Source organism: Salmo salar, chromosome ssa02 (genome assembly GCF_905237065.1).
Source record: "Salmo salar chromosome ssa02, Ssal_v3.1, whole genome shotgun sequence".
Classification (NCBI taxonomy): Eukaryota; Metazoa; Chordata; class Actinopteri; order Salmoniformes; family Salmonidae; genus Salmo; species Salmo salar.
The window spans coordinates 46,134,655-46,159,654 of NC_059443.1; the positions used below are offsets into that span (position 1 = coordinate 46,134,655).

At 42.6% G+C, this 25,000-nt stretch overlaps 1 protein-coding gene across 1 annotated transcript in view; it reads right to left on the minus strand.

Moving 5' to 3' along the window:
• Positions 1–21,870, minus strand: part of LOC106584161 (transforming growth factor beta-2 proprotein-like) — a 33,048-nt gene extending 11,178 nt beyond the window's left edge. The window contains exon 1 of the mRNA XM_014169098.2: positions 20,476–21,870. Coding sequence (XP_014024573.1) covers positions 20,476–20,821 — 346 coding nt within the window. The 5' untranslated portion in view covers positions 20,822–21,870. The remainder of the gene's footprint in view (positions 1–20,475) is intronic.
• Between the last annotated feature and the right edge of the window lie 3,130 nt (positions 21,871–25,000).

The window sequence follows — 25,000 nt, forward strand, 5'->3', positions numbered from 1 at the left end:
CATGTATATTCAGAAGCCAAGCAATGATTGTCATGGACTTTTCAAAAATAAACAACAAGCACACACTCTTCACATATTTATTTATTATCACATTTTTCAACCAGGCAAGTCAGTTATGACGGCCTGGCAAGTGGCAAGTCACACAAGCAACTGGGGGAGGAAAAAAAAACTAGGCCCATCTTTCAGGGATCACACTGCTTCATAATAATACACCAGGAATTTTTTCCTGCGCGGGGAGGAAGAAATTTGTCCTAGGATACTTCAAACATCAGCTTCCTTCCTGAGAGGAAAGAGAGGGCAGTGTGCTGGGCTTAGCTGGACTCTCCACCTTGTGCTGCTGACACAGAGTATTGCCATGGAAGGTTAAAGCAACACCAGTGGGCTGGTGTGGTTACAATGGCTGAGTTAGCTGGAAGAGGGTGCCTGTGACACCAGGGTTGTGGGGTTGGTTCTTGTATATTAGGCCACATCCAAGACTTAGACAATCTAATGTGCCCTATTATAACATTTATTGATTACAACCTATATACAGTGCCTTCGGAAAGTATTCAGACCCCTTGACTTTTTCCACATCTCATGTTTTCCTTATTCTAAAATGGATTAAATAAATAAAAATACAGAGCAATCTACACACAATACCCCATTATGACAAAGCGAAAATAGGTTATTAGAAATGTTTGTACATTTCTTACAATGAAAAACAGAAATACCTTACTTACATAAGTATTCAGACCCTTTGCCATGAGACTCGAAATTGAGTTCAGGTGCATCCTGTTTCCATTGATCATCCTTGAGATGTTTCTACAACTTGATTCCACCTGTGGTAAATTCAAATGATTGGACATGATTTGGAAAGGCATACACCTGTCTATATGAAGTCCCACAGTTGACAGTGCATGTCAGAGCAAAAACCAAGCCATGAGGTCGAAGGAATTGTAGAGCTCCAAGACAGGATTGTGTCGAGGCACAAATCTGGGGTAGGGTACCAAAAAATGTCTGCAGCATTAAAGGTCCCCAAGAACACAGTGGCCTCAATCATTCTTAAATGGAAGAAGTTTGGAACCACCAAGACTCTTCCTAGAGCTGGCCGCCTGGCCAAACTGAATAATTGGGGGAGAAGGGCCTTGGTCAGGTAGATGACCAAGAACCTGATGGTCACTCTGACATCTCTAGAGTTCCTCTGTGGAGATAGGAGAACCATCTCTGCAGCACTCCACCAATCAGGCCTTTATGTTAGATTGGCCAGACAGACGCCACTCCTCAGTAAAATGCACATGACAGCCCACTTGGAGTTTGCCAAAAGGCACCTAAAGACTCTCAGACCATGAGAAACAAGATTCTCTGGTCTGATGAAACCAAGATTCAACTCTTGGTCCTGAATTCCAAGCGTCACGTCTGGAGGAAACCTGGCACCATCTCTACGGTGAAGCATGATGGTGGCAGCATCATGTTGTGTTGGTGTTTTTCAGCATCAATGACTGGGAGACTAGTCCGGATCGGGGCAAAGATGAACGAAGCAAAGTACAGAGAGATCCTTTATTTACATTTTAGTCATTTAACAGACGCTCTTATCCAGAGCGACTTACAGTAGTGAATGCATACATTTCATTAAAAAAAAAATCCCCATACTGGTCCCCCGTGTGAATCGAACCCACAACCCTGGCGTTGCAAACACCATGCTCTACCAACTGAGCCACACAGGACCTTTATGAAAATTTGCTCCAGAGTGCTCAGGACCTCAGACTGGGGCGAAGGTTCACCTTCCAACAGGACAACGACCCTAAGCACACAGACAAAACAAAGCAGGAGTGGCTTCGGGACACGTCTCTGAATGTTCTTGAGTGGCCCAGCCTGGACTTGAATCCGATAGAACATCTCTGGAGAGACCTGAAAATAGCTGCGCACTGAGCAAAGGGTCTGAATACTTATGTAAATGTGATATTTCCGTTTTTTTTAAATGATCTAAAAACCTGTTTTTGCTTTGCCATTATGTGATATTGTGTGCAGATTGATGAGGGAAAAAAACAATTCAATACATTTTAGAATAAGGTTGTAACTTAATAAAATAAGGCTAAAACCTAATAAAAACCTAATAAAAGTCAAGGGATCTGAATACTTTCCGAAGGCACTGTATATACTTGCTCACCAAACATCTAATTCCAAAATCATGGGCATTAATATGGAGTTGGTCCCCCCTTTGCTGCTATAACAGCCTCCACTTTTCTGGGAAGGCTTTCCACTAGATGTTGGAACATTGCTATGGGGACTTGTGGGGATTCCATTCAGCCACAAGAGCATTAGTGAGGTCGGGTACTGATGTTGGGCGATTAGGCCAAGCTCGCAGTAGGCGTTCCAATTAATCCCAAAGGTGTTCAATGGGGTTGAGGTCAGGGCTTTGTGCAGGCCAGTCAAGTTCTTCCACACCAATCTTGACAAACCATTTCGATGTGGATCTCGCTTTGTGCACAAGGGCATTGTCATGCTGAAACAGGAAAAGGCCTTCCCCAAACTGCTGCCACAAAGTTGGAAGCACAGAATCAACTAGAACGTCATTGTATGCTGTAGCATTAAGATTTCCCTTCACTGGAACAAAGGGGCCTAGCCGAACCATGAAAAACAGCCCCAGACTATTATTCTTCTTCCACCAAACTTTACAGTTGGCACTAAGAATTCGGGCAGGAAGTGTTCTCCTGGCATCCGCCAAACCCATATTCGTCCGTCGGACTGCCAGATGGTGAAGCATGATTCATCACTCGCAATTCCACTGCTCCAGAGTCCAATGGCGGCGAGCTTTACACCACTCCAGCTGACGCATGGCATTGCGCATGGTGATCTTAGGCTTGTGTGTGGCTGCTCGGCCATGGAAATCCATTACATGACGCTCCCAACGAGCAGTTCTTGTGCTGACGTTGCTTCCAGAGGCAGTTTGGAATTCGGTAGTGAATGTCCAGCTACACCATGGTGCTACCCTAGAAGGTGCTGTTGAGGCTTCTGTAGACATTCATTGCAAAACAGTGAGTTTTATCAGTTATTTGGTGACGTGAGTATATTTAGTATAGTTTTATCTAATAAGGATAACTTGTTTAATGTTTCACTATTTACATTTCTATGAAATTCACTGAGTATGACGGTGCCCCCCTTCTTCCTCTGAAGAGCCTCCAGTAGCGTTTATCTTGCGGGAATTCCATTAAATACGCATCTTTCCCATGGCTCCAGAGCCGGGAGGACTGTGAACTGCTCAATGTCTGCTGTGCAGTTATCTAAACAGCAGAGTCACAGGGACCTGTGCCAACCAATGCAACCCCTCCCAGCGTCCTTCAATCCTCACACTGTCACTGACCTCCACTGACCCTACACACACTTCCTGCGCCCTGGCTCCACCCACTTGCTTCCAGTCCCCGGAGCGGTTCCAGAACTGCAGCCAGCATCATCTTTGTCCTTTAATGCACTCCAGACATGCAGGTTTTATACAGTACACCGTGGTGTGTGTGTGTGTGTGTGTGAGGAGAAGTTAGACTAGCCTCCAGCTGCCCAAACTCTCTCAGTTTATACTGAAATGACACTAAAACTGGCCTTAATTGCAGACTGTTTGACAAAGAGCGATGTTTCAAGCTGTGTCTGGCTTCTACTTTACAGAGCGACATTAAGGAGATTTTTTTTACATGAAAGGGACTTCACAGTGCTTGGCAAAGCTCAGTGAAACACCTGCAGTGGGCAAACATTTGACCTCCGAGAAAGAAAAAAAAACAATTTAAGGCCAAACTGTTTCATTTGGAGTTGGTCTGTGCTGGTTTCGGCTGAGCTCACACTGCTCCAGCAGTACTGGACTTTGACCCCTTTTGCTAATGGTTAGCCAATAAAAATGTCTGCACAGGTTTTACTTAGGATCTACACACTATATTAAAATCTCATTCAACAAGCTCTTTCGTCTCCTTAACTTGAAGACAAGTTGATTTTTCCTGCCCTCACTCCCTGATAATAAACAGTGCAAATCAGTGAGAAACAGCTGAAGAGTGCCTACAAAAGTTAAAATACCTAACTCACAAGGTTCTGCTCTGGAGAAAACATACCTGGTCCCAGATCTGAGTGAGCTGTCTTGCCAATTCCTATGATCATTGTCATGCCAAACATTTAGCATGACAACAACCAGAAGTTAGCTATACAGCACAAGCAGATCTGGGACCAGGCTAAAAACTGCGGTTTCAATAAAAACCTGTGGTACTAGCACAGGCTATTAGGATTTCATAACAACACCTGCAAGTGTTTTTGCAGATAAATTGCCATGGCGCATGCAAACACTGTCACACACACACACACACACACACACACACACACACACACACACACACACACACACACACACACACACACACACACACACACACACACACACACACACACACACACACACACACACACACACAGGGGGATATTACAGGGTGTTTTGTGTAATATTAAAACATTTGAGTTGCCTGGAGACCTTAATGGCATAACATGTGGCTTTAATAAAATATGACATTAAGTGGTATATATTTTATGAGGAGACATTCATTTTCTTCATTGTTGGAATGGTCCTACAAGCCATGAATTACGAGGAAAATATCAAAATGTTTGTTCAAATTCCCCAAAAGTCTGATTTATGACTTTGTAAAATTACCGGATGCAACTGTTTGCTACCTCAGAGTAATTTTTACCATTTGAAAATGGAAATTGGTTTGCAGGGCTGAGATATCCCGGGACAGACTGAAGGGAAAATTATTTGACCTACTTTGGAGCATTTGTCACTTCTGTAAGACATGCTCTCAGATTCCCCAGGCTTCCTCTATGCACGGACAGTCTGTTCTCTCACACACACTCTGGACCGGCAAGTGGTACCGATGCACCAAGTCTGGAACCAACAGGACCCTGAACAGCTTCTACCAGGAGTAGCCATAAGACTACTTAATAGTTAACTAAATAGCTACCTGGACTATCTCAGGACTTTACAGTGCGACCATTTTACTCACATATCACATATGTGCCTAAATATTTTTCTGTGCAACCTGGAATTTTTATTTAGGAGCACCAGTGCGCCTAGAAAAATGAAGGATTCTAGCTTTATTACCATAAATATTTATCATTGTGCTCCAACATTTCTTTGTGCCAGCCGACATTTTTCTACTTAGGCGCACGTGTTCCTTGTAAAAAAAAAAAGTCAGCATAGAGCCCTGTATCTGCATTTGACCCTCTTTGCACTAATTCTTTTGACTCATCACATACACTGCTGCAGTTACTGTTTATTATCTATCATGTTGCCTAGTCACTACCTATATGTACATAAAGTGCTTTCAGAAAGTATTCAGACCACCTGACTTTTTCCACATTTTGTTACGTTACAGCCTTATTCTAAAATTGATTAAATCGTTTTTTCCCCCCTCGTCAATCTACACACAATACCCCAAAATTATTACAAAGAAAAAACTGAAATATCACATTTACATAAGTATTCAGACCCTTTACTCAGTACTTTGTTGAAGAATCTTTGACAGCAATTGCAGCCTCGAGTCTTCTTGGGTATGGCGCTACAAGCTTGGCACTCCTGTAATTGGGGAGTTTCTCACATTCTTCTCTGCAGATCCTCTCAAGCTTTGTCAGGTTGGATGGCAAGCGCCACTCAAGGACATTTAGAAACTTGTTCCCCGAAGCCACTCTTGTCGTTGTCCAGTTAGAAGGTGAACCTTCACCCCAGTCTGAGGTCCTGAGTTCTCTGGAGCAGATTTAACTCTTTTTTAACTCTGTTTATTCAGTTTTACAAACAAGACAACACAAAACAATATAAATAATATACTCAACTAGAAAAAATACAAATAAAAAAGAATAGCTTTAAAGATACCATACTTTAGACAAGTTAAACACACCGGGCAGAAGGCTACAAAGGTTAAAGGACAATCTGTAGTACAGGGACAGAGCAGACACCTCACCATTGTTTCTGTAAACAAACAAGGGACAGGGGTGGAGAAATGCAGCCACTCACAGACAGTCATGGCCACAGACCGACCATCCACTGGACCAAAAACAAAGTTGACAATGCTTTAAAAAAAAAAAAAAAAAAACGTGAGCGTGAACAAAATAAAAATAAAAACAGGGCAAAACAAGCTCACATCTTAGTCTCTGACTGGGCAAGATGAACAAGGCATCCGCAGGTCACAATGAATAAGCACATCATCAACCTTAATCCCCCCCCAAAGAAAACACAAAGAAATGCTCATCCAGCCCTTAAGTCACAGGGGAGTCAAATACAGACATATTATTGTTTTAATATGAATTCCATCAGAGATGGATTGTTTAAAGTAAGATCGGAATGGAGCCCAAGCCTCATAAAACAGTTTGGGGTTCCCACGTGTATTGAAATACATTTTTTCTAGTTTCAGAGAGCACAACACATCTCCCACCCAATATTTATAAGATGGAGGAACTGCCATCTTCCAGTTCTGGAGTATTAGCCGTCTAGCTAAAAGAGTTGTATAAGCAACAGTGTCCAACTGAATTCTTCACAGGGGGGATTCTATGGGCAGTACTCCAAAAAGGGCTGTAAGGGGAGACGGATCTATAACAGTGTCATATATATCAGAGAAACATTTAAATATTAATTCCCAGAAACCTGACAGTTTATGACAGCCCCAAAACATATGATACAGTGTGGCTGGTTCCGTTTTACATCGGACACAGGTAGGATCAAAATCAGAGAACATTCTTCCAAGTTTGGCCCCGGACCAGTGGATACGGTGAACCACCTTGAATTGAATGAGGCTATGTCTAGTGCTAAAAGAGGACAAATGCAGCACAGATTCCCAGGTGTCTTCCCCAAGTTCCTCCCCTAAATCCTTTTCCCATCAAGTCTTTAAAGGCACCAAAGGAGGGTTCTGTAAGTCATTAATGATTGCATATACATCTGAAATTGCGCCCCTAGGAAGCTTGTTCAGCTCAAAGATGCTCTCTATAGCTGTATTCTGCAGGCCTATGGGGAAATTCAAATGTATTAGCTCTGACAAAGTTCCTAGTCTGGAGATAGCGGAAAAAGTGGGATTGAGGGAGGTTGAACATTTCCTGTAGCTGAGCAAAAGAGGCAAATGTATCATCAAAGAATAATTGGGGTAGTGAGGAGAGGCCTAGTGAGTGCCAGATGCCAAAAGCCCCATAATTTAAAGATGGAAGAAATAAAATGTTCTGATTGATTGCGCCTGATAGAGAAAAGCCTCGGAGGCTAAAGGATAAATGGAACTGATTCCAAATTTTAAGAGACTGCTTTACAATTGGGTTGACACACCTTTTGCCTAGGGACACTGGGAGAGACGAGCACAACACAGAAGAAAGTGCAGCAGGTTTACACGATTCAGACTCCATCTGGACGTAGAGTGGTCTAGGGCCAGTAGGATCAGTACAAAAGGGCTCTTAAATTTGCAGCCCAATAGTATGTCTGAACATTTGGTAGAGCTAAACCACCTAATGCCTTAGGCTTCTGTAAATGTTTTCTACCAATCTGGAGCAGATTTTCATCAACAACCTCTCTGTGCTCCATCCATCTTTCCCTCTATCCTGACTAGTCTCCCAGTCCCTGCTGCTGAAAATCCCCACAGCATGATGCTGCTACCACCATGCTTCACCGTAGGTATGGTGCCAGGTTTCCTCCAGACGTGACGCTTGGCATTCAGGCCAATGAATTCAATCTTGGTTTTATCAGACCAGAGAATCTTGTTTCTCATGGTCTGAGAGTCCTTTAGGTACCTTTTGGCAAACTCCAAGTGTGCTGTCAAGTGCCTTTTACTGAGGAGTGGCTTCTGTCTGGCTACTCTGCCATAAAAGCCTGATTTGTGGAATGCTGCAGAGATGGTTGTCCTTCAGGAAGTTTCTCCCAACTCCACAGAGAAACTCTGGAGTTCTGTCAGAGTGACCATCAGGTTCTTGGTCACCTCCCTGACCAAGGTCCTTCTCCCCCGATTGCTCAGTTTGGCCAGGAGGCCAGCTCTAGGAAGAGTCTTGGTGGTTCCAAACTTCTTCAATTTAAGAATGATGGAGGCCACTTTGTTCTCAGGGACCTTCAATGCTGCAGAAGTGTTTTGGTACCCTTCCCCAGATCTGTGCCTCGACACAATCCTGTCTCGGAGCTCTACGGGCAATTCATTCGACCTCATGGCTTGGTTAAAAAATGATCTAAAAACCTGTTTTTGCTTTGTCATTATGGGCTATGGTGTATAGATTGATGAGGAAAATGTTTTATTTAATCCATTTTAGAATAAGGCTGTAACATAACAAAATGTGGAAAAAGGGAAACGGTCCAAATACTTTCAGAATGCACTGTATCTTCCGCGATTACCTCGTACCCCTGCACATCAACTCGGTACTGGTACCCTGTGTATATAGCCAAGTTGTTGTTACACATTGTATATTTATTCCTTATTATTTCTTCTATATTTCTCTCTGCATTGTTGGAAAGGGCCCGTAAGTAAGCATTTCACTGTTAGTCTACTCCTGTTGTTTACGAAGCATGTGACAAATAAAATGTTATTTGAGATGAGGAGACGTGGAGAGGAGAGAAAAGATAGAAGGGAGGAATGCAAAGGTGAGCGGGAGAGCGGGAGAGACAGATCCCTTGTGGAATCAAGACGAACATCTGAGGATGAAAAAAAAGGCATGAGCAATAAGAAAGGAGAGAAATATTAGTCAAGAAAATGTAATGAAGAGGTCGAGGAAAGGAGAGAGGAGAGGAAAAGGCGACTGGCTGAGAAAGTCAAACTTGACAGATGGAATAGGAGAACAACGAGACAGCGATAAAGAGAGAAGTCGAGAAGGAAACAGGGACAGACAGACAGGAGATCACAGAGGAAAGAGTGGGGGGGAGTGAGAGTAAAGGGGAAAAAAGACGACAGAAAGAGCGAGAGGGAATGTGAGACGGAAGAGAGCTCCCGGCTGTCTCGTTCCCTGCAGACGCCTCCGCCCAGCCACTCACCTGCCAATAGCAAATTGAAAACAACTCTGCACATAATCCCTGGGAACTAAAAATACCCGGTGCTTTGAAGCCCCTTCCACGAAGGCCTGTCAGTCTCCACAGGCCTCTTTCCCAGCAACAGACCAACACACACACACACACAGAAACATATATACAAACATACACAAAAACACACAGTGTGAGAGTGTGAGAGAGAGAGTGTGAGAGTGTGTGAGAGAGAGAGAGAGAGAGACTCAGATGAGAGGGGCTTTTGGGCTTCAGCCACCAGACAGACACATGGTCCCTCTCCACTGTTGCTGTATGGCAACCAGAAAACAAGCAAGCTAGGCAGCAGCATAACAGAGCAGCGAGGGAGAAAGATGAGGAGAGATAGTGTAAGGGGGAAGGAGAAAGAGAGAGACCTCATGGCGGTGTGTGTATGTTTGTGTTTAAATGTGTGTGTGTATGGAGAGAGAGAGAGAGAGAGAGAGAGAGAGAGAGAGAGAGAGTGAGAGAGAGAGAGAGGGTGTGCATGCATGCTGGGTAGCAGTGGCCTGGTCCAAACTCAGTGGGAGAATACCTCACCTCATTAATCGCTGAATACATAAACCTTCGGAACACTATGACACACTGCAATACACTATCCTCTGCTCGATGATTGCATAACATTACAAACCGCAATCACACATTCAACAGTCCCATAAAACGTGCCTCTTTGCAGTACACATTCACTAAACTGCCCTCCACTAACAGCAGCACTAGCTCTCACTCCCTTCTATTACTGTCATCTTACACGGGAACCTGTCCCATTGTTGTAAACAATACCAAAAGTCGTTGGAGGAACAGTTGTTATTCTTTTGCTTACTCTTTCCCCGTTTCTTTTTCTATCTTTCCCTCAGTTACGCAATGCTGCTTGGCCACGGTTGTCCTCCAATTCAAATGGCAGCAGCGTCCAGGTCTTGCGTAAGTTTAGCGGAGGATCAAGCCCCATTCTCAACAACAACCCCACAGTGCTGCTGTTGCTGATACCTCCTGGCTCTGTCTCTCTCTCTCCTTCTCCCTCTCTAAGAGCACCAATGAGACATCAACAGCAGAGAAACTGAACACTGACAAAGACCTCAAAGATCTACCCAACACCAAGGCTACATGGCATTATGATTACATATCAAACACAGTTTCATTATGATAGAACTCTGCTCCATGACACAGCACCAATAAAGCCACCAGTATAGAGAAAGACATAGGATTACGTATCACAGCCATATACCTGAAACAGGGATACAGGAGCAACACATTGACTATAGGAGTTGCTTTCGGACAATATCCCTTCAAGACTGACATGCAATTTGCTTGAGGTACCATGGCACCAAACCCAGGAAAGTCCCTCTCCCTTGAAACAGCTTGGTGAAAGTCAGATGTAGCTAATAATAGTGGCAAACAACATGAGAGGGAGGCTTTGACTCGCCCCAAAATAGTTCCGCTCTCCACAGTGTGTTTGTGTTCATCTGTTTGGCTGTTGTTCGTACAGCCCTCTCCTCACAAAGCAGCAACACACGCACGAACGCACATACGGACACACACGCCACATGACCATATTTATTTACAGAAGTGCAGGGGAGATAGGCAAGAGTGTTCACTAAACTAAACACAATTCATCACACACATCGAGCTACACCAGGATCAACACATACAAGGCCTTCAACATACTGAGCTAACACATCCAAACACACAAACACCAGCAGTCAAAAACAAACTATCAACGATGCTGATATTAAATAAAAGGCCCAGTGCAGTAAAAAAAGAGATTTATCTGTACTTCATATTTCTGCACTCTGAGGAAATAATACTGTGAAATTGTCCAAATAATGATAATGCTCTTTTAGAGTAAGAGCTGTTTCAAAAGACCGCCTGAAATTTCTGCCTGTTTTGGTGGGATGAAGTTTTGGCCTGCCTGGTGACATCACCAGGCGGTAAATTAGTTAATAGACCAATAAGAAAGATAGTTCCAAACCTCTCTGCCAATAACAGCTTGTTTTCCCTCTCCCCACTCAGCCCACTGCCAGACACTCCTAGCGAAAATCTTGCTTGAGAAATTGCACTTTGCTAAGAAGCTATTTTTGTTTCTTTTTGACCATTTTAATTTAAAACAATCTCAGTAAGGTACTTAATTGTTACCCCAAAATGATTTGATATTGAGATAAAAACGGCTGCATTGGACCTTTAACATAATAGACAGGCACACAGACATACTGTACACACACAGACAAGAGCACAAGCACATACAGTACCAGTCAAAGGTTTGGACACACCTACACATTCTTTATTGTTACTATTTTCTACATTGTGGAATAATATTGAATAAATCAAAACTATGAAATAACACATATGGAATCATGTAGTAATCAAAAAAAGTGTTAAACAAACCAAAATATATTTTAGATTTTAGATTCTTCAAAGCAGCCACCCTTTGCCTTGATGACAGCTTAACAAACTCTTGGCATTCTCTCAACCAGCTTCACCTGGAATGCTTTTCCAACAGTCTTGAAGGAGTTCCCACATATGCTGAGCACTTGTTGTCTGATTTTCCTTCACTCTGCGGTGCAACTCATCCCAAACCATCTCATATGGGTTGCGGTTAGGTGATTGTGGAGTCCAGGTCATCTGATGCAGCACTCCATCACTCTCCTTCTTGGTCAAATAGCCCTTACACAGCCTGGAGGTGTGTTAGGTCATTGTCCTGTTGAAAACAAATGATAGTCCCACTAAACGCAAACCAGATGGGATGGCGTATCGCTGCAGAATGCTGGGGTAGCCATGCTGGTTAAGTGTGCCTTGAATTCTAAATAAATCACTGACAGTGTCAGCAGCAAAACACCTCCACACCATCACACCTCCTCCTCCATGCTTCATGGTGGGAACTACACATGCGGAGATCATCCATTCATCTACTCTGCGTCTCACAAAGACACGGCGGTTGGAACCAAAAATCTCAAATTTGGACTCATCAGACCAAAGGACAGATTTCCAACGGTCTAATGTCCATTGCTCATGTTTCTTGGCCCAAGCAAGTCTCTTCTTCTTATTGGCATCCTTTAGTTGTGGTTTCTTTGCAGCAATTCGACCATGAAGGCCTGATTCACACAGCCTCCTCTGAACAGTTCATGTTGAGATGTGTCTGTTACTTGAACTCTGTAAAGCATTTATTTGGGCTGCAATCTGAGGTGCAGTTAACTCTAATGAACTTATCCTCTATAGCAGAGGTAACTTTGGGTCTTTCTTTCCTGTGGCGGCCCTCATGAGAGCCATTTTCATCATATCGCTAGATGGTTTTTGTGACTGTACTTGAAGAAACTTTAAAAGTTCTTCTAATTTTCTGGATTGACTGACCTTCATGTGTAACGCCCTGGCCATAGAGAGGGTTTTTTGTTCTCTATTTTTGTTTAGGCCAGGGTGTGACATGGGTGGGCGTTCTAGGTTTCTTTTTCGATGTTGGTGGTTTTCTTTGTTTCGGCCGTGTATGGCTCTCAATCAGGAACAGGTGTAGATCGTTGTTGCTGATTGAGAGTCATACATAGGCAGCCTGTTTTTTCTTTGGGGTTTGTGGGTGAATGCTTTCTGTTAAGTTGTAAGTACCTGACGGAACTGTCGTCTGTCATTTTTGTTTAATTTGTAAAGTGTTCATTTTTGCATTAAATTTCAAGATGAACACATCCTCTGCTGCACCTTGGTCTCATTCTGACGACGGCCGTTACATCATGTCTTAAAGTAATGATGGACTGTCGTTTCTCTTTGCTTATTTGAGCTGTTCTTGCCATAATATTGACTTGATCCATATCTGTATACCACCCCTACCTTGTCACAACACAACTGATTGGGTCAAACACACTAAGGAAAGACATTCCACAAATGTACTTTTAACAAGACACACCTGTAAATTGAAATGCCTTCCAGGTGACTATCTCATGAATCTGGTTGAGAGAATGGCAAGAGTGTACAAAGCTGTCATCAAGGCAAAGGGTGGCTACTTTGAAGAACCTCAAAAATAAAATATAGTTTGATGTGTTTAACACTTTTTTGGTTACTACAAGATTTCAAGTGTTATTTCATAGTTTTGATGTCTTCACTATTATTCTACAATGGAGAAAATAGTCAAAATAAAGAAAAACCCTTGAATGAGTAGGTGTGTCTAAACTGCTGACTGGTATTGTACATGCTTGAATGCACATAAGCACACATGTAAACAAACATGGACACACACACATGCATGCACACAATACACACAATACACACCATTACATCTTAATACAAGCAGTGCTATTCATAAATGTGCATTTGTCTTTAAGACCTATGTAATCCTGACACTCTCTGCTTCCCATAACAAAAGTGACACATCCTTCCTGCAGAAAGTTTAAAAAGCTGATTAGATGTCATTATGTAACTCAAACACTTGGCACACACACACTGGGCCTTTCTTATTATCTGGCCCCTCTGCAAACTCTCACCAGAAAAATGTCTCTACACAGCGCTAGGCTAGCTAGCGAGTTATATTATGAAGAACAAAAAACTGGACAAAAGCAAAATAACAAATCCAAATCAAATCAAATTGTATTTGTCATATGCTTCGTGAACAACAGGTATAGACTAAGTGAAATGCTTACTTACGGGCCCTTCCCACATTTGATTATGTTACAGCCTTATTCTAAAATAGATCAAATTGTTTTTTTCCCCACTCATCAATCTACACACAATTTCCCATAATGACAGAGCAGAAACAGTTAAAAACTGAAATATCACATTTACAGAAGTATTCAAACCCTTTACTTAGTACTTTGTTGAAGCACAAATGGCAGCGATTACAGCCTCGAGTCTTCTTGAGTATGATGCTACAAGCTTGGCACACCTGTATTTGGGGAGTTTGTCCCATTCTTCTCTGCAGATCATCTCAAGCTCTGTCAGGTTGGATGGGGAGCGTTGCTGCACAGCTATTTTCAAGTCTCTCCAGAGATGTTAGAACAGGTTCCAGTCCGGGCTCTGGCTGGGCCACTCAAGGACATTCAGAGACTTGTCCCGGAGCCACTCCTGCGTTATCTTGGTTGTGTGCTTAGGGTCGTTGTCCTGTTAGAAGGTGAACCTTCGCACGAGTCTGAGGTCCTGAGTGCTCTGGAGCAGGTTTTCATCAAGGATCTCTCTGTACTTTTCTCCATTCAGCTTACTCTCGATCCTGGCTAGTCTAGCAGTCCCTGCTGCTGAAAAACATCCCCACAGCATGATGCTCCCACCACCATGCTTCACCGTAGGGATGATGCCAGGTTTCCTCCAGATGTGATGCTTGGCATTCAGGCCAAAGAGTTCAATCTTGGTTTCATCAGACCAGAGAATCTTGTTTCTCATTGTCTGAAAGTCCTTTAGGTGCCTTTTGGCAAACTCCAAGCAGGCTGTCATGTACCTTTTACTGAGGAGTGGCTTCCGCCTGGCCACTCTACCATAAAGGCCTGATTGGTGGAGTGCTGCAGAGAAGGCTGTCCTTCTGGAGCAGAGGAACTCTAGAGCTCTGTCAGAGTGACCATCGGGTTCTTGGTCACCTCCCTGACTAAGGTACTTCTCCCCCGATTGCTCAGTTTGGCCGGGCGACCAACTCTAGGGGAGTCTTGGTGGTTCCAAACTTTTTCCATTTAAGAATGATGGAGGCCACTATGTTCTTGGGGACCTTCAATGCTGTAGAAATGTTTTGGTACCCTTCCCCAGATCTGTGCCGACACAATCCTGTCTCGGAGCTCTACGGACAATTCCTTCGACCTCATGGCTTGGTTTTTGCTCTGACATGCACTTTAAGCAACGTGGACATTGTTCTATTACATTCATGTTCAATTCATTTACCTTAGTAGAGTTGTGTTACTGCACAAAAAAATCGTTACTTAACTATACTAAACTACAGCGCATATCAATGAGGCTTTATGAGCAAATAACACTGAAGCACTCCAAATCTAAAGTGATTCAAACTTGCCATAATGCATTTTATTTGAACCATGTCAAGTTTGATGTTCAGATACCTATTTGAAGTGTAATGTACTGACGTGTTATTGAAAGGCTAGGTAATTAGTGCTCCTTTGAATCCACATTACTAAATAAAAGTCAGAATCAACATGTGGTCTCTATTTACGCTGGTACAACAGGAAGATGCTTTGTACTCACTGTGTTAGCTCCTAAACAGCTGACCTCTCTTAAAACACTTTGAAATGTTTGCCCAACAACGTCTCATAAATTGTAAATATGTCAAGTGATTTGCTGTGAGTACAACATATCAATGTCTAATGCATTGAGTGTAGTTTAGATAGTGTAGTAAATTGTACTACACTATGTACAATGTAATCTTCTACTCTACAATGTACATTTCCAAAGTTAACATTAATGTAAATCAAATGCCACATATAGTTTAATACAAACACTCCCAGTGATATGACTAAAATCATGGGAGGAGTAGGCTGCTCTGAACGAGGATTGCACTTCTATATTGTACAAAAATATAAACGCAACATGTAAAGTGTTGGTCCCATGTTTCATGAGATAAAATAAAATATTCTAGAAATGTTCCATACGCACAGAAAGCGTATTTCTCTCAAATTTTGGGCAGAAATTTGTTTACATCCCTGTTTGTGAGCATTTCTCTTTGCCAAAATAATCCCTGCACCTGACAGGTGTGGCATATCAAGAAGCTGATTAAACAGCATGATCATTACACAGGTGCACCTTGTGCTGGGGACCATAAAAGGCCACTCTAAAATGTGCCGTTTTGTCACACAACACAATACCACAGATGTCTCATGTTTTGAGGGAGTGTGCAATTGGCATCCTGACTGCAGGAATGCACACCAGAGCTGTTTCCAGATCCTTTAATGTTAATTTCTCTACCATAAGCCACCTCCAATGTCATTTTAGAGAATTTGGCAGTACATCCAACCGGCCTCACAACCGCAGACCATTTGTAACCTCATTTTGAAAGGCTGGGCCTGGCTCCCAAGTGGGTGGGTCTATGCCCTCTCAGGCCTCCCTGTGGCTGCGCCCTTGCCCAAGTCATGTGAAATCCATAGATTAGGGCCTAATTTATTTATTTCAATTGACTGATTTCCTCATATGAACTGTAACTCAGTAAGATCTTTGAAATTGTTGCGTGTTGCGTTTATATTTTTGTTCAGTATATAATGAGCAGAATGTTCTATATTCAAGTACAGCTGTAACAGTTTGCATTGTAAAGTTTGCATTGTAATGTGTAAAGTGCTTAAGTAAAAATACTTGAACGTTTTTCTGGGGTATCTGTACTTGACTTAACTATTTATATTTTTGACTACTTTTACTTTTACTTTACTACATTCCTAAAGAAAATAATGTACTTTTTACTCCATACATTTTCCCTGAAACGCCAAAGTACTTGTTTACATTTTGAATGCTTATCAGGACTGGAAAATGGTCCAATGCATGCATTTATCATCCCTACTGCCTCTGATCTGGCGGACTCACGAAGCACAAATACTTTGTTTGTAAATTATGCCTGAGTGTTGAATGTGCCCCTGGCTATCTGTAAATTTAAAAAATACAAATAAAAATGGTGCTGTCTGGTTGGCTTAAAATAAGGTATTTTAAATGATTTATAGTTTTACTTTTATTTTGATACTTAAGTATATTTTTGCAATTACATTTACTTTTGATACTTAAGTATATTTAAACCAAATACTTTTAGGGAAAGGGGAAGGGGGACACCTAGTCAGTTGTACAACTGAATGCATTCAACTGAAATGTGTTTTCCCAACCCCTTTTACTCAAGTAGTATTTTACTGGGTGACTTTCACTTTAACTTGAGTCATTTTCTGTTAAGGTATCTTTACTTTTATTAAAGTATGACAATTGGGTACTTTTTCCACCACTGCTAAATATGAGCCAACCAGCATTCCTGTCTTATCACAAGGACAAGACAGCATAGGTGATGCTACTCTCAGTCCACGGTAAGACAAATTGTCTATAAATGGAGAAAGTTCAGCACTGTTGCTACTCTCCCTAGGAGTGGCCGTCCTGCAAAGGTGACTGCAAGAGCATAGCGCAGAACGCTCAATGATTAAGAAGAATCCTAGAGTGTCAGCTAAAGACTTACAGAAATCTCTGGAACATGCTAACATCTCTGTTGATGAGTCTACGATACGTAAAACACTAAACAAGAATGGTGTTGATGGGAGGGCACCACGGAAGAAGCCACTGCTGTCCAAAAAAAACATTGCTGCACGTCTGACGTTTGCAAAAGTGCACCTGGATGTTCCACAGCGCTACTGGCAAAATAGTCTGTGGACAGATTAAACTACAGTTGGGTTGTTTGGAAGGAACACACAACACTATGTGTGGAGAAAAAAAGGCACAGCACACCAACATCAAAAACTCATTCCAACTGTAAAGTATGGTGGAGGGAGCATCATGGTTTGGAGCTGCTTTGCTACTTCTGGGCATGGACAGCTTGCTATCATCGACAGAAAAATTCATTCCCAAATTTATCAAGACATTTTGCAGGAGAATGTTAGGCTATCTGTCCGCCAATAGAAGCTCAACAGAAGTCAGGTGATGCAACAGGACAACGACCCAAAACACAGAAGCAGATCAACAATAGAACGGCTTCAACAGAAGAAAATACGCCTTCTGGAGTGGCCCAGTCAGAGTCCTGACCTCAACCCGATTGAGATGCTGTGGCATGACCTCAAGAGAGCAGTTCACACCAGACATCCCAAGAATATTGCTGAACTGAAACAGTTTTGTAAAGAGGAATGGTCCAAAATTCCTCCTGACCATTGTGCAGGTCTGATCCGCAACTACAGAGAACGTTTGGTTGAGGTTATTGCTACCAAAGGAGGGTCAACCAGTTATTAAATCCAAGGGTTCACATACTTTTTCCCACCCTGCACTGTGAATGTTTGCACAGTGTGTTCAATAAAGACATGAAAACATATTGTTCATGTGTTATTAGTTTAAGCAGACTATGTTTGTCTATTGTTGTGACCTAGATAAAGATCACATTTTATGACCAATTTATGCAGAAATCCAGGTATTTCCAAAGGGTTCACATACTTTTTCTTGCCACTGTACAGTCCATAATGCAGCATCATGAGAGACTGTCCCATGACATAGCCTAGGTGACAAGGTTGAAAAAGATGCAGCACGCCTACAGTACACGCCGGCAATGCATGCAGCACGCACACACACATACATATGAGATTGGGAAGGGGGGTGAGGGGGCGTGAGAGAAGGCAAACATTGGGAAGAGTTTAAATGGGGGCCAATGAGTATCAATGAGGGGCAAAAATGAGTGGGGAGATGAGAAAGAGAGAGGAAGAGATTGGGATGGGGGAAGGATAGTTTATCTTTCTACCAACCACTCCAGAGCACAGCAACAGTGCGTCTCCTGCTGGAATTTTCCATGGAGCAAGTGGCAGAGCAGAGCCCAGGGCAGCATTCAGTATTATATGTACAATGCCTGCTTGCTGGTTTAAATAGTGCACTGTGGGCCTGCCAGGCTTCTGTCTCTGCCCCCACTACACCGTCCCTCAACCCCACCCATCTCCCCCTTGCACATTTTAGTGTGAGTTCCAGTGCCATGGTGCCCCACAGTGCTGCCTCTGAGGACTTCCTGGCACCCTACCAAATAAGGTTGATACCCTTGTGTGTTTGTGTGTCTGTGTGCATTATTAGCTGGCAAAGACATTCACACTTTGACACTGGATCACACAGACACACACACAGTCTACTGTTAAAAAAATAGCCATCCGTATCATTTTTGGCTGTGTATTATGGGACTAACAACTGGTGGTTTGACTCCCTCTCCCACTTTCTCTCTCCTCTCTCTCTCTTTGTCATCTTTCCTCCCAGGAGCTAAAGAGTGGAGCAGCGTCAGAAGTGAAGATTAAAAAGGATAAATAAAAAAATAATTCAGCCTTTTTCTCTGGATGTTGACTCAGGATTATTTATACCCTGTAAATGCCTTCCTGACTGCGCTTGGCACATTGCCTGATCTATTCAAATTTAGGGTATTTATACAACGGGCAGGGCCAAGGATAATATTTAATGCAAAATATACCTTGGGGCATATAAAATATCTCCTAATTAATTTTTCCTCCATGCCGTGTACTCACATTTGATCTGGAGGAGAAAAGATGATTACAGAATAAATGGCACAATAGCAGTGTTTAATATTATTATGTTTAGGCAACCATGACTTTGAAAATATGAATGTGTATGTAAAAATGTAGTTATTAACACAGTGGTTTATTACTTGAAAGCAGTGAGGGGGTAAAAACAACTTTAAATTAGGTAATTGTAGTGACTCTGGGAGCCCAGGGTTAGCAGTCTCAGACCCCTATTAATCCAATCCAATTTGGGAGTGTAGGTTTACACACAAAACACACACTCCACTTTCTCAATATCACCCCCTGCCTCCTGAGATGAAAGGAATAAAACTTGATATCTCAAAACTGTTCTGACAATATTTTAGATTGCCCTGCTCTTCATGCTTTTGACATGTAAACAGTGAAGAACTTGAAGTGTAAGTGTATTATCAATTTTGATAGAGTTTATAGCAGTCAGGTGAAACAGGAATTCAGAGGCGGCCACTGATATAATCCACTCTTTCAATGTGATATAAATACTCATAGGCCTCTCTATGAGGTTAATGAGTCCTCGGGGCTCACCCTGTCCCTATCTACACAGCAGAGACTCAGGCAAGGACATGCTGAATTAACATAACATTAGGGAAAACTTGCGTGTTATGTTACAAATTTACCCACATACACAATACGAACTCTTTCTGTAGAGTGAGATGGGGGGGGGGGGGGGTAAATATTGGATCAGTGTTTCATTGTAGTCTGCTTCTACTACCTCATAACTATGCAATAACACATTGTCAAGGCGGCGCCGGGAGTCAGCCTAGGAGGAAATCGATCCCCCTATCTCACGAGAGGTTCATGTCAGGCTACTTTTTTCGATGACCGCTCTAGCAGCACAGGCCGATCTGCAGGGTTCGCATTGTCGTTGTTTTGCCTGCCTGGATGCAACAGTGCCAGGAATAGTTTGTACAGTTTCCCCCACAATAATCACAAACACACATGATGACATACATAAAGGGAAGGGGATCTTTGAAAACTTTGCATATAATACTACCCACTGAGCAACAACTGGCTGAATCAACGTTGTTCCCATGTCATTTCAACCCAAAAACTCACAGGGGAAAACTGATTGGATTTGCAGTCACCCAACTTTTAACCTAAATCCAATGACATGGTGACATGTTTTGTTGATTTCACGTTGAATTCACTTTAGTTCTCAACTCAACCAAATGTACGTTGAACTGACTTCTGTGCCCAGTGGGTAATTACTGGGTTATTGGAGCATTTCAATTATGCATTAAACCGTTACACAGGTGCGCGTGCGCTCTGGCACGTATTCAGGCGCGCACACACACACAAACACACACACACACTTACTCTCAGAGGGGTAGGGGGGTTGCATGTCGATTTTGTGAACCTCTTTTGCGTAGTACTCCTCCTCACTTCGTTGGCGCTCACACGTCGCCGCCCGATCGTTTGCTTTCTCCTGCAACAGGTCCCTCGTGCTGTTATAGATGGCGACGATATCCCGCGACACCTCCTCGGGCTTGGGGTATGTCTCCGGGGGGCTCGTGAGCTTCAGCTTGCTCAGTATCTGTCCACGGATGGCTTCTATGCGCTTTTTCATAAACTGATCCATGTCCAGCGTACTGCATGTAGACAAACTGACGGCCACAGTGGCTAAATCCATGGTCAGGAGAAGACTTAAAACGCAGTAGTTCATTGTGAACTCTAAAAGTAGGCTACAGCAGCGTCTTGAAATCTTGACAAAAAAAAGATAAAGCGGCCTTGGAAAGTTGATTTAAATATAACGGAAAGCAATATAAACATGAAAAAAAAGCCTAAATATTGGATATATAGGCTTACACAATTAACTAATTGTGGCGTAAATATTGGGAAACGTGGTAGTTTTGTGATCCCAGTTTCAGCACAGTATTTCAAATTGTACCTGGAAATCCATTCAACCATGCAAGTGAAATAATAAATAATCTGTAGCAATATGATATTACCAATCACTTCACAATAAACACATACTAAACGCGCGTAAAGTTACAATTGTCCAAACGAAAAAGACCGAACGAAAAAGACCGAATTGTGGCCATTAAATGCCTATCAAAGTTTAATACAAAAACCTTGAAGCAAAAACAAACTACAACCAGCTAGCTCGCTATCTCCAGTTGTACAGAACAGACGTGTAGCCTGTGGGTTAGCGCACACCTCTACCGCATCAGAGCGCAGCGAGCTTTCCAACTGTGGCCAGTACCGCGCTCAGCACAAGTCCGTCTTTGATTTCTCTATCTCAAGATCAAGGTGGGCTTCGCTGAGCAGTTGCATCGCGGTTCTTGACAGAAGAACATACAACAGTGCAAAAATCAACCCGTCCTGGTACTCGCAAGATGTCCTCTCGAGGAGATATAACCTATTAAAGTTGTTATAACGCATGTGTTGGGTCAATATAAATGGAGAAAATGCGGGGGGAAAAATGTATCAAAAGTATGGCAAGTAGGTTGAAGTATAAAGATAATCGGTATTTCCTTTTAATACAATGGTAGACCGTTGACGCGTTCCTCCATCTCTTCTTGCTCTGAAAATCGGTCCACAGAGCTGATGTTGCCAGTGGCACAACAGCATGCGGCCGGTTGTAGAGGGAGATTTATAAGACTTACTTAACCACGTGCTCCTTCTTCTTCAAATGGATGTTGTGGTCGTCACTTTCAGACCGGGGGACTCCTTCAACTTCAGGTTACGAGACGATTTATTGTAATGAGTGTTTAGTGTGCCCATCCGGACAGTGCAGCGGGTAATGTCCCTGCGCGCAACCACGGGGTCCTAACGCCAGATGGTTAATTTGGCGTCCACTAGCTCAATAACCATATCCAAGTCCGGTGTAAAACATACACTTCTTTTGGTACCGCATTTTGCAATGGATAAAGTAGACCATAAATATTTAAGATTCGAGTTGGGATGGTTCCAAAGAAACATCTGGCAGATGAAAACCCCCGAAATTACAAGAACATACAATTGAGCTTCCTGAGAAATTATATGAACTGGATAAATAAGTTATATAGGCTGATTTGATTTGTGGGTTCTGGGAAAGCCTTTTCTTTTCTCAATCCTCCTCAATAACATGACAGAAGTTGGCAAGAATACTGCTTCCCATAGGTTTGAATAACTTAAATATTAACATCACTACTACAAGTAATTTGTTATGCCCATTCTTTTTTAAACCCTTTATCCAGCTCTTAAATGGGGGATGTTTGGAACGGTTCTCCCCTGGGTCTTTGTTAGGGAGTGGTACACTACAGCTCTCTTGTCATCCCTGCACCTGTCTTAGGGGGACTGCACCATGTCAGCCATGAAAGTTCATGGACATTCCCGCATCCACTCTATTTTTCTATTTTCTTGGATTCTCACTCCCATAGTCATAATGCGCCAGGTTGATTTACATTTACGCTCCCAAGAAAATCCCACTGTTTTCATCCTTTGCCAAGTCTTTTTTCCTGTCTCTGCTAAAACCTCCCTCTCTCACCCTGCCCCCACACCTCCAACCCCACTCCACCCAAACCAAAGCCTGCAATTCATCAGCTATGACAGGCTCTCAGAAACTCTCTCAGAGCCCGGCCTTACTGGTGTAAACCAGATGTTGTCACTAAATCAATACCCACACAGACATCTTAGGCCAACAAGAGGTGTGAGTGTGTGAGATGCATTGGGAGTAGAGGTAGATATCTCACACAGGGAAGGTAGTTCCTGCATGTCCTTTCCAACACCTGGTCACTGTGTTGAACACACCATGACCTGTCAGTGTATACGGTACAGTAACACAGAGAGAACACCATTATTACTTTAAGCCCTCTAAACATATGTAGTGAGTGACCCTGTCATGTTTAATTCCCTTCTGCAGCTGCAGATATCCCTATTTCATTCCTTTACACCCAGTGAACCTGTATTAGTAACTCCATCTCTACAATCCCTGTACACTGGCTCAGGAAAACCCTTGGGTCGTGTTCATTTGGGCACACTGACAAAATGACAAAAACAAGTGTGTCTTATTGGGCAAATTCAGGTAGTACCTCACTAATTACCTACATTTTCTTCCACTCTGTGCCTAATGAACATGGCCCAGGTTAAAGCAACAAAGGGAAAGCTGGACCTAATAGAGAGGGACAGAGGACAATACCATATAGACCGGAGAGGATGAGATGACATAGCAGGCTGGTTCTCTAGCAGTGTGTCAACAGAGCCAGGAGAGCCCTGGCATTCCATGGTGGCAGGTCGCAGTGTTGCCATGACGAATGAGCGTTCGAAGCGGTGGAGACAGGTCGGCTGAGACAGGTCGGCTGAGACGTGGCGGCATTCTCCTGCAAATATTTCCACTACTTGTGTGAGTGTGGCAAGGGTCAGACAGGAAGAGAGGGCGTTAAAAAAAAAGACGAGAAAGGGAGAGAAAGAGAAAAGAGGAGTCAGCAGAACTGCCACTGGGCAGTCGCCACATGAACTTGGCGCTCAGGGTCACTCCGATGTGAGGGCTGTCACCTTGGCAACCGTCCAGTAGACACACGCAGGAGAGCAGTGTGTAAAACGGGGTGGGCGTCACAAAACAAGAGGTTTATGTAGTGGGACAGCATCTCAGTGTCACCAGCTGTTCTGTGCTCTCTGGCACACACACATTTCCTCTGAGGGGTCATCAGTAGGACATCTCACATTCTCTGACAGACAGGGAGCATGTCTACTACGTCTTTTGTTTGTCATATGATCACTACAACCATACCACATAAAACCAGTGGTGTCAAGTGCTTAAATAAAAATACTTTAAAGTACTAAAGTAGTGTTTTGGAGTATCTGTACTTTACTATTTATATTTTTGACTGTTACTTTACTACAATCCTATTTTGTTTTGGACTTTTTACTCCACACATTTTCCCTGACAACCAAAAGTACATTTTGAATGCTAAGGACAAGAAAATTGTCAAATTCATGCACTTATCAAGAGAACATGCTTGGAGGACTCACTAAAAACAAGAAAATGGTGCTGTCTGCTTTGCTTAAAATAAGGAATTTGAAATGATTTATACTTTTACTTTTAATACTTAAGCATATTTAAAACCAAATACTTTTACCCAAGTAGTATTTTACCGGCTGACTTTCACTTTTACTTGAGTAATTTTCTATTATGGTATCTTTACTTATACTCAAGCATGACAAATGGGTACTTTTTCTACCACTGCATAATATATATATATATATAAAATGTATGAAATAAACTAAATAAACAAACAGTGTACAAAACATTAAGAACAACTTCCTAATATTGAGTAGCACCCTCCCCCCTTTTTGACCTCAGAACAGCCTCAAGGTGCCGAAAGAGTTCCACAGGGATGCTGGCCCATGTTGACTCCAATGCTTCCCACAGTTGTCAAATTTGCTGGATTTTTTACATTTACATTTTTAGTCATTTAGCAGATGCTCTTATCCAGAGCGACTTACAGTAGTGAATGCATACATTTCATTTAATACATTTTTTCCTGTGCTAGCCCCCCGTGGGAATCGAACCCACAACCCTGGCGTTGCAAACACCATGCTCTACCAACTGAGCTACAGTTGGCATCCTTTGGGTGGTGGACCATTCTTGATACAAACAGGAAACCGTTGAGCGTGAAAAACCTAGCAGCGTTGCAGTTCTTAAATATTATGTCTTGCCCATTCACCCCCTGAATGGCACACATACACAATCCATGTCTCAATTGTCGCAAGTCTTAAATATTTCTTTAACCTGTCTCCTCCCCTTCATCTACACATTGAAGTTGATTTAACGAGTGACATCAATAAGGATCATAGCTTTCACCTGGATTCACCTGGTCAGTCTCATGGAAATATCAGGTGTGCATAATGTTTTGTACAC